We start from the raw sequence: 10,874 nt of genomic DNA, 5'->3' as shown, positions 1-10,874 counted from the left end.
GCGGCCGGTTACGTCACGAACCATTGTGTTACAAAATCCGGGTGTCGGCGGAAGGAGGGAAGGAGAAGGTTCTGGAACTTCGTTGCCAGGGTGGAGGAGGGGGGTGGAGATTCCAACTTTAATTTGTAAGTCGATTAAACCAAAGGTTAATAACGCTCGTACAGTTTTCTTGAAGTGTATCGTCTAATAGGAAGCGTGTGGTGTAACGCTGCGCGTTTTGGATTCCTTGGGAAGAGTGCCTGAATTATAAAGTGTGAGTATACTTGTTCAGTTCGCAGTTACAGTAGGTACATTTGAGATGACAGTGTTTTTTATTCTTTGTATATATTTAATTCTAAGTGTGAGTATTACATTTACAGTATTAATGACATTTTAATAAAATAATATTACAAGTGGGCAGGGTGTATGGCTAGTGTCTTTATAGCCCTCTTCTAAAATGTTTAAATTTCCTCTATTCTTAGCGCAAGTGTTGTACATATTCTGAATTTTAATGTCCGTTTTAAATTCCTAGGTGTCTTTAAGCACCTCGGGTTAGAGAGAGCGGTCCGGGTGGGAGGTGGTGGGGTTGATGTTGTTGCGCAAGAGGGTTCTCGAAGGTTTTTCAAGGTAAATTAGTCCCCTATACTCGCGTTGCGCGTTATGTCCAGGCGTGGAAAGCTGTTTCTTCCGGGCTCTAGAATTCTTACAGTACGAGGTCACATATGTCACTGTCGCTTAGTAACTGCTCGACGGGTAGAATTCACCAGATTTCCGTCGGGTGATGGGAGTCTAGACCCAGGTCTTCAGGAAACCCAGGGATGACGAACTACCTGCGGACAGTCCGAGTTGAATTGTGCTCTCACGTGGTTATATGTGTACAGTAAACATGTGGTTATCTGGAAGATTTGCTAATGCAAAGCAAAGAGCTCGTTATGTGCCTTGGAGAGGTTATGAAAATTGTTTCGCAACAGATTCCTCCCCGTTTGTTTGCATATGAAGTAAGGCTGTATTCATTGTCTGCATGGTGGGTTTATTCTGCTTTTGTTAGTTTTTGTTTTCATGGTACAAACCTTCCTACCTTGCCTGCATGTATATAAAGATGAACAGGTGTGCAGAATCAACTGTAAATCCCACATCCAGTTTAGGAGACTATTTGATATCAGTGTTGATTAATTATTTAAATCACTGCAGACTTTATTGTGCACGTTTTCTCCACACAGTGCATTGTCAGTATTATCAAATTGTATAACAGACCAGTAGCTAGGATTTGGATTGATGCACTAAATGTGGGCTTACATAGTTGAAAATCCCAGACTGCACATTTTTATAACACAGTGTGGAAATAACCATTTTCAGGAGCTGTATAAATCTACTGATATACATTTCTGATGCAGGAAATGTGCCACATTTTCCTCTTCTGCAGATCGTGCTCAGTAAGGCAGCAATGGTGAAAGAAACCGGGTATTATGACGTGCTGGGTGTTAAACCCAATGCCAGTGCTGACGAGCTGAAAAAAGCCTACAGGAAGCTGGCGCTGAAGTATCACCCAGATAAGAACCCGAACGAAGGAGAGAAGGTGGGTGGACGTGATGTACAAACACTTTTCTTGAAGACTTATAAAAGTGATGCTAGCTGTCCATCTGTCAGAAGATTCTTTGTCCCAGTCAGCTGTCCAAGACTGGTATTGGCAGCAAGTGCCTCCGTTTGCAGCCCATTTCAAGTGTGAGAGTGTCCCACAAACCTCCAGAAGATGTTAAAGCACTGCAGTGGAGCCTCCTCATGTAATGTCAGGCTGTTTGCCCAACCTAATCTTGTATTTTCAGGACATGCAAGGTCAAGCTCATTAAAGATAATATTGTTTTGTTTAACTTTGAAGAAAGTATGGCTGCAAGTTGTTCCAAACAGCTGAATCTGAGATCAGATTGCTGTACCGAGGGGCCTAGGTTGAGAGTACACTTCTATTGCAGGGCCACTAGATGTCCTGATTTTGCCAGTGCAATAATCTGAACTTTAAGGATCTGAGGTAGTTAAGTCTGTTTTAAAAGGAGTCCAGTGTTCATCTGCCAGTCAGTGCAGTAAGACTCCCTGGTATCTCAATATTTTACAGTACTGTTGTTCCATACTTATTGTGATTCTAGCTGCCATTTAGTTTACATAAGTAATTACACATCAAAATGTCAGGGCAAATGACAATGAATGAGAAAACTGTTCCTTCTTTGTAGAAATACAAAGTAAAAACATTTGTATTGGTAGGCACGAAGTGATGTCGTCGCCATTTTTTTTGTGCATCTGTACAGTTCAAACAGATTTCTCAGGCATATGAAGTTCTGTCAGATTCCAAAAAGAGAGAGCTGTATGACCGTGGAGGTGAACAGGCCATCAAGGAGGGAGGAATGGGCGGCGGTGGATTCGGCTCGCCAATGGACATCTTTGACATGTTCTTCGGGGGAGGCGGAAGAATGCACAGGGAGAGGAGAGGTACTTGTCTCGGGTTGCTGCTTGCCATGTAGTATGTAAGACTGAAGATCATATAAAGCTAATTATCGCCTAAAGCCCTTTTACTTATTGCATACTTTCTTTGTACCTTCGGTCACGGGTGAAACAATGGTGGTCGGATGCTTAGTTGAAGTGAATTCTCAATGAATTTGTAAGGGTCAGGATTGCACTGTTGGGTTGCTAAAGGAAACTGTTCACCTTGACAGGGAAAAATGTGGTTCATCAGCTGACGGTTTCTTTGGAAGACCTCTATAACGGAGCCACAAGGAAGCTTGCGGTGCAGAAGAATGTCATCTGTGACAGATGTGAAGGTAGGCGCACGTTGGGCAGGCGCGGTGGGACGTGTGGGATTCTTGCATGGTGCAGACCAGCTGTTGGACTGGTGTGTCCCGCTCTGTGTTTCAGGACGCGGGGGCAGGAGAGGGGTAGTGGAGTGCTGCCCCATGTGCCGCGGGTCAGGCATGCAGGTGCGGCTCCACCAGATTGGGCCGGGGATGGTGCAGCAGATCTCCACGATATGCGTGGGCTGCCAAGGCCAGGGCCAGCGCATCAGCCAGAAAGACCGGTGCAAGGCCTGCAATGCAAGGAAGATCGTGCGGCAGAAGAAGATCCTGGAAGTGCACATCGACAAAGGTATGACTTTGAGTAGAAGCTTGAGGGTATCGAGTCTTCAGATTTTCACGATTACTGTGAATTTATAGTGTGATGCAGCTTGTACCCGAGAGCCATGTAACATGCACCTGAAGGGTTTCTTTTACTTCACAAACAACGTAGGCTCATGAGTTGTTTACTCCTCTGAGCTCATCTTTACTTCACTTTTATAGACACGGGTGCTAATTGTGTCTGTATTTTATCCTTTCCTTTATCCTGTATAATATAGTGCAACTTGCATTTAGGCGCGTCTTTTATTGCAAGGAAGGTGTGTTGAAAGTATGACATGGGAGACCCTATGACCTTGTCAGCGTCCAATAGCAGACAGACCTACCTGCTGCCTGTGGATGGAAATGCTAGTAGAGCTGCTCCAGTTGTTCCCTAAGGTAAAGGTGAATTGTTCATCTATTTTGCAGATGGAGAACTTGGTTACACATTTTAGAAATGGCAGTTTCCCCACCCCGCCCGCCAGCCTCCTTTATGTTGGATAGTAGTTAGATACAGCTTTCAGGGTTGCTTATCCAGCATAGCTAAGATGTGAAATTTGTGGCTGCATTCTACTAATATTAATATAAGTAAAGTGGATGCTTCAACAACTGACACCTCTGTAACTAGTCCTCTTGCATCACATTAGTGTTTTGGTGTGACAACTTGTTGAAAACGTTGGAATCTGCTTGAATGGGTGTAACAACCCTTCTAACCTATATCCAAGTCTTAAACATTGTTTAAACATCTGCCACAATTTGTTGTGGCAGTAAGAAGTGTAACACTCAGACTAAGATTTAAACTCTTCAATGTTTATAGTTGAAGTGGGACCTAATGTCCCCTTTTATTAAGTAAATGTGTGCAAAAAATATTTTAGTATCACTAATCATAAAGTTTAGAAGTTTTGGAAAAGCTAGTAAAACAAATCCTTTTCCTATGAGTGCTCCCATTTTAATAGACCCAAGTACTCACTGGCCACAATGTTGGAAACCATCACTGAATGTTTTTTTTTTTTGAGAAGCAATACCAGCTTGAATGTGCTATGGTATCCATTGCATGAGGTTCTGGAATGTATGCAATGTAGTTTTTTTTAGCAGGATTACCTTGGTGAAGCGTGTGATAATTCATAGCACTGAACTGCATCTTGGTAGTACTGAGATCTGAGGATTGTTTTGTATAGTGGTGGTGTTGGAAGTGTAACATTATTGTCTCTTCTTTTACCTTTAAGTATTCTAGTATTTTGGCAACTGGGTGTCTTATCTTATCTAAGTAAATAAGCTTTATCTTAAATGGACATGTCCAACCTGTGAATTCTGATAGCCATAAAGGATGAGACATTAACTATTGTAAAATGTATTCCAAGGAAAGTGCCTTGTGTGTGGAATGTAACAGCACAGAATCATACAATTTAAACAGCTTGTGCAGAGCCTGGTGTAGTATAAACCAGATCTTGGTGGTTACTCTGTTCACTTGTCTCCACTGTAATCTGGAAAACAAAGCTTGCATTTAACACAATTGGTCATTAGACTTCAGTTTTAAAAAGCCAAAGGTATTTTTTCTCTGTATATTAAAAGCTTAAATGTTTTACTGTAGCGGTTTTAACAGTCACTTTTTTTGTTTGTAATTCATAGTGACAATTGATTATTGTGTGAGTAGTTGTACCTGCCAAATTTTGGACCAAGGTTGGGTAATCCTGGTTCTGTTGGGCTGGTATGCTTGCAGATTTTCTAGTTTCTTTAAAGCAGCAGTACCTGAAAAGCTGAAAATATTGATAAACCTTTGGTCCTGTTACTCCAGTTCTGAGTGGAGCTGGAACGAAATCCTTCTGATGCGCCAGCCTCCTCTAGGATCCACAATAACCCACTCCTGATCTAAACTGTGCCAGTTGAATCTGACCATTGTCAGAAAGCTACTGGTGAGCACCCTGGTAAGGGTGGTAGCAACCCAGAGGATACCTGCTGGACCACTAGCATCACTCTGGTCTGGAATCAAACCTGTTATGCATTGGGTCCCAGTGTTAACCGACCAGTCAGTTGGTCTTGGTCTCTTAACACCAGCTCCTTTGTGGAAATGAGCTTTGCAATTCTTTGGAGCTGGGTTGAGAAAAAGTGCACAGGATTCTGGCAAGTGTAGTGAACCTCGGTGCAGATCCGATCACTTCTGCTGTTCACGCTTGCAGTAAGGAGAGGAACACGATCTGCTATATTATTTGGGAATGGAGGCTCGGTTCTAGTTTTGTACTTGTTCTGTTGATTCTCTGTTCCATACAGTCTTTCCAGGAGCCTTCTTGCCAATCAACCTGCAAAGTAGTCTTTAACCCAGATTAACTAATAATGAGCTATTGTTGACAGGCATGAAGGATGGGCAGAAGATCACCTTCCATGGGGAGGGCGATCAAGAGCCGGGGTTGGAGCCAGGAGACATCATCATTGTCCTGGATCAGAAAGTGCACCCTGTTTATACAAGGTAAATAGGTGACTGGAGGTGATTTGAATGTCATTCTCATCACTCAAACTCTTGAACGTGCAATACGTTTGATGTCTGAGCACTTCATAAGGGACATCATTGAAGCTATCAAAATAACAAGCATGATTTGAGGTTCTTGTCTCTTCAGAGATGGTGAGCCTCCTTGACTTCCTTTATTTGCAGGAAGGATTTAGATCTTTGTCAAGTTCAATGATCTATGCATATGCCTGTGAAGAGATTGGGTCTTTTTAGCCATGATAAATGGGAGGAAAGAAGCATTTGAATCCATTGAAAACTGCCATCAGTTTCCAAACAAGTTGTAAAATATAGTATTGACCCCTATACCGTATATACACAGTTTTGAAATGATGGCCTGGTTTACATTTCAGGTGGACAATTGTGAACTTCCAGAATGGAACCTAGTTGCATCCTCTATCACAAAAACCCTAAACCTTTTAAAGGAACATGTTTGTGTGTTTTCCCTTTAGCTGGAGTGGGAAAACTGCAGGGTAACCTTATCGCAACTCATGTGAAAGATGCTGGTCTTTAAGCATGCTTTAAGAGTGAGAAATATTTCTGTTTCCAGGCAAGGAGAAGACTTGATCATGAACCTTGAGATAAAGTTAGTAGAGGCACTCTGTGGTTTCCAAAAACCCATTAAAACCCTAGATGACAGAATTCTTCTACTAACCTCACATCCAGGTAAGTGCCAGTTGCTTCTGTTGGTCACACTTATCTGTGGCAGCAGAGTCCTCATTCCCACATATGCACTTTCTATGATTCCCAGACTGCTTCCTTAAGGTTCTTTTCTTGTGAAAGAGTTATGCAAAAAAACTATAATACTTTGGATTACATCTTAATGACTGATTGTTACAAACCATTGCTGACAGCGGTAAAAGATGAACTGAAGATCATGTTCAATGGAGGCCCAACAGTGTCAAGAACTTTAGAAAGCGTATCTAGATTTTCTAATCTAGAAAAAATAGATCCAGTTCCTTTTATGTAAGGAATAAGGAAGCATTCCAACCTTTTTAGTCAGGATTGTTGATGCCAGGGATTCCAATTTGATTCCCCAAACACTGTCATTCCAGTTTGAACAGTTGACTGCACATATGTAGCTAATATAAAATGTGATTCTGTTGATAGAATCTTCAATGCTTAGGTCACACCAGTAAATCGGCCTCAGAAGAAACCTGAAAAACTGAAGCAGTGTCCCAATATGCAATATCCAATGTTGTGCCCTTCATATGCATTTTCCCATTTAAGTCTGCAAGGACATGCGGTCTCCCATTTCTAAATTTGTATTCACGATCGCCTTCTCTGAAGTCCGCATCAGAGCGGGCATTATTAAAGGGAATTGCCAACAATTCTTTGTAGAATGGTGATGTTTCATTCTCTAGCCTGTCAAAGTGGAGAGAAGTTGCCAGGGTGAATAAAATTCAATTGTTAGTAAAAGTTTAACTTTTAAAACTCCTCTTATGTAAAACATATCATTGGGCTACTGTATGCATTTTAGGTACGAAGTTTTAACAAATGTTTTTTCCATCACCTCATTTCAACTTTTGTTCATGGAATATTTAATAATACAAAGCTTTGAGGTATTGCTAAGTTTACCTTATTTAGTTTACTTTGAACATGTTATGTTCCTCATACTGTCATTTTTATACTGGGGCAGATGACATGAAATCCATTTAGTAGTTCTAAGCTTTGAATTAACAGTGGTGTTTCCTTAGTTTACTTCACCCATTTCGAGTTGAGCCTGCTCAGAATGATAGAACAGGGTGTGTCACTACTTTTGTGCAGTAATAGACAAGATGACATTTCATCCTCCGCTCGCAGTTTGATGGAATTAAAGTCTTAAAAAAAATTGCTGACATTCACTTAGCCACTGGAAAAGAAGCCTCAACAACAGGTAATGTTTTGACCCCAAGTCGTGTATCCCTCGCTGGGAGAAGTCATTGCATAACTTTTACTTAGGCAAGTAGCCAGCATTGGCTCCGAGTACAGCAGTGTCCTGGACAGCCCAACAGTACGTTTGCTGCTGTGTGATGTCGATATGGTTTTTGTCAATTTTTCTAACTTATCCTATGTCTGTAGCTGAGATATAAGCTCAGAGCCTTTGTTCTGTAACCAGTTGCAAGCAAGTTCAGATTGATTTTGTGATATTATATTTGTACCCATTTCTGAAAAGGCCTAAATTGGGTCTGCTGCAAAATGTGATGAATGTAAACCGATTACCCATGTTTGCCAACTTCTTGCCCACAATCTGCAGGTGAGGTAATTAGACCTGGCGATCGCAAGTGCATTATGAATGAGGGAATGCCATTTCATCGCAGACCTTTTGAGAAGGGTCGTCTCATTGTTCTCTTCACGGTATGTGAAAATTTTAAACTTTGTTGCTGCCTGAGGCAATGTGGAAAAATACAGAAAACTAGAGGTGCAAGAAATATGCAATACAGTCAAATGCTGACCTTTCAATTCTTGTTAGTATTGGACTTTGACAGAGTTTATAGCTTAATTGGTAGCTATAGTGAATATAAACATCCATTTGTATGGATGTGGAGCTATCTGCATTAAACATACAAACTCCAGTGGTGCAGATAGCACCACTGTGTGCATTGGTTAGCATTTGATGGGGGTGACTTTTTATCCCCAATTGTGCATCATCATCATGCACATCCCTTACAAAGCGTCTTGTAATGCAAATTGCTTACTTTGCTCAAAACAGAGCAGCAAGAATGATCCCTGCTCTCAGGGGATTGGTACACTTCAATCTAGAAGAGATGTTTTGAGTAAAGTAAGATCCTAGGGGGTATAAATTAACGATTTCATTTTCTGTTGTGAACCATGGACATAAGGATCATAATTAAAAATTAAAGTTGTAATTTAGGATGGTGAATTGGGGGGGGGGGACAGGTCTTTATAGTGAACAGGCTTCCCAGGCACGTCATTAATTACAAAACTTTGGTCTCTTTTCTGAAATGAACTTTAACTGCTAAACTACCAAACAGGAAAGATGGGATAAAAATACACCTCATTGTCATGTTTTATGCAAGTCCTTATTTACTATATGAGTAATACCTTACAAACAAATGTCAAGAGAAATTTCAATATTAAAATGATTTGTATTGTGTTGTGCATATATACCACATTTTGAATCCAGTATGTGTTACTTTCTGGTGTTTAAATTAGGTGAACTTTCCAGAAGAGAACTTTCTCCCACTGGACAAACTGACACAGCTGGAGAGATATTTACCTGAGAGGGAAGAGACTGATGACACCGAGAACATGGACGATCTCTATATCTATGCAGACCTGGAGGACTGTGATTTGTCACGAGAAAGGCCACACTTTGATGACGATGACTACCATTCCTCTGGAGGTGTGCAGTGCCAAACCTCTTGAGGCATACGTCAAGACCGCCATTGGAGAACTGGCTTAACCCTCCTGTCAGCTATACTTTATGGATGTTCAGTGAAGGACAAAATGAAACTTAACATAATTGTCGCAGAAATGGCACGAATGTGTAACTTCTACCTTTTTTGTAAAGGAAAATAAGTCAGAGCTACCACATTTTTGAAGATTTTTTTTTAAACTACATATGGTGGAAGTTACAATTTGGTTGCACTGTATGATGTCCCATCAATTGCCATGGACATAAAAAATCAATTATTTTATTCATGTTAGGTCCCTGTCCTTGGTTTCAAATGCCTGATGGGAATTTAGTCATATGTCTGAGTATTGCTGTAGGTTAAGATAACAGGATGCATCATATTCTTTTTAAGTAACTTCTAAGGTTGATACCCAAGACAAGGTACATGTTGGGGTAGACTACGAAATGCTGCAATAAGAATCTCCTGGCTGCTGATTTGGTAGGGAGAAGAATGGGGCCCTGCGTTCCATTAACTGGGGAAGGTAGGTAGTGCTGAAGCTGTACAATGGACTGTCCCTGCCTCTATGACTGTGTGCTTCAGGCAGATAGCATTTCTTATAAGACATTCTTGTGTCATAAATCCATTTCATCTTGCAAGTGAGATCTAATGTGAGCCCGAGGTTATTGGTATAGTCCAAGGATAGTGGACATTGTTTTAGGTTTTTCAAGGTAACACTTTAGCAGGCATTTTTTCTAAATATCACATTCTTGTTCCTTAAACCATTGGATGCATTTGGGTACTAAATCTAGTGCCAAATCTTTGTTCATGCAGTAACATTTTATTTTAACCATATTGCAAAATGCCAGTCAGATGAGCATAAGTGAGAGAATTACATTTGTAAAACTAAGCTGGAAATGCTCTTTTTTTGTACTAAGAATATAGATATTACAGTTAATCATTTAAGAGCTTTTCAGTTTTGCTCCCCTTGAGTAATATGTATGTCACACAAAAAATTACTTATTTTTAATTATGTACTTTTATTTCCGTCTTTAGTCCAGATGTGGATGCCCTTGTCTTAAAGTAGATGTGTGGCAGGCTTCAGGGTCTGAGATTACACTTAACTTCTTCAAGAATATGTGATAGAGTGCTTGGAAACAGGTCTTAATTTTTATTCTGTCGTTGTAAATTAGACTTGAGTGGTTTTAAATGTTATTTTTTCAAGTGTACACACTGTTCTCCATGAAATATGAATGGTGTAAGGTTAATGTCTCTTCTTTAAGCAATGGAGGTGCTGAATTGTGCTTTATCACTTCTAACAGGTCTTGATTTGTGGAGTATTGGAGTGGAAGTTGAACTTAAAGTTCAAAAGTGTTTTATCTTACCAGCTTGAATGGCCTTGTGAATTCTTACTTGATAAGTAAGAACTGTTTCTAAGCTCTGCTGTATCACAGAATTTGTCAGCTTTAGGTAGGACCGAGTATTTCATTGTTTGGATTTGTATATAATTCTAATTAAAATTAAGCACAGTTTATTCCATGTCTGGTCTTTTACATAGTGAAAATATTAATGCCCATGTAAATTGGCTGACACTTCTGACATCTGTGGTGAAATAAGGCCACTCATTGCCTCATCCACAGAGAAGGAATGGGGTGTATATAGTAATTCAGTTTTTTTTGTGGACTATAGCTCATGGTGTACAAGTTGAACAGTTGATACTGACTACCATAGATCAAACTTCAATACAAATATTTCTTGATAGATACATACACATTTCAAAAGCTGTCCCTCATATTGCCATAAAGAACTGTTTACTGAGGTATCACAATTACTTTGTTAATTGCAGAATGATGCACCTAGGGTTTCTAGGAACAATTCACCTGACCAGCTCTGTGAACAGAATATTTGGATGACAATCCACTGCTC

The 10,874-nt window shown here is 40.3% G+C and overlaps 1 protein-coding gene across 2 annotated transcripts; it reads left to right on the top strand.

Annotated features, from left to right (window-relative positions):
- The first annotated feature begins 61 nt into the window (after positions 1-61).
- On the top strand, positions 62-10,482 carry dnaja1 (DnaJ heat shock protein family (Hsp40) member A1). Of its 2 annotated transcripts, none has more exons than XM_088631499.1 (9): positions 62-253; positions 1,403-1,555; positions 2,277-2,457; positions 2,682-2,786; positions 2,881-3,108; positions 5,463-5,577; positions 6,164-6,279; positions 7,850-7,950; positions 8,770-10,482. In XM_088631499.1, exons 2-9 carry the CDS (start codon positions 1,424-1,426, stop codon positions 8,980-8,982), a joined length of 1,191 nt encoding a protein of 396 aa, XP_088487625.1. In that variant the 5' UTR covers positions 62-253; positions 1,403-1,423; the 3' UTR covers positions 8,983-10,482. The 2 variants fall into 2 exon arrangements, with proteins under 2 accessions (XP_088487625.1, XP_088487629.1); XM_088631503.1 differs by lacking the exon at positions 62-253 and adding an exon at positions 538-606.
- Positions 10,483-10,874: the final 392 nt, after the last annotated feature.

The sequence above is a fragment of the Lepisosteus platostomus genome, chromosome 1 (genome assembly GCF_059453375.1).
Source record: "Lepisosteus platostomus isolate fLepPlt1 chromosome 1, fLepPlt1.hap1, whole genome shotgun sequence".
Taxonomy (NCBI): domain Eukaryota; kingdom Metazoa; phylum Chordata; class Actinopteri; order Semionotiformes; family Lepisosteidae; genus Lepisosteus; species Lepisosteus platostomus.
The sequence above is the reverse complement of the archived record's forward strand: the minus strand, read 5'-3'. Positions and strand labels throughout refer to the sequence as shown.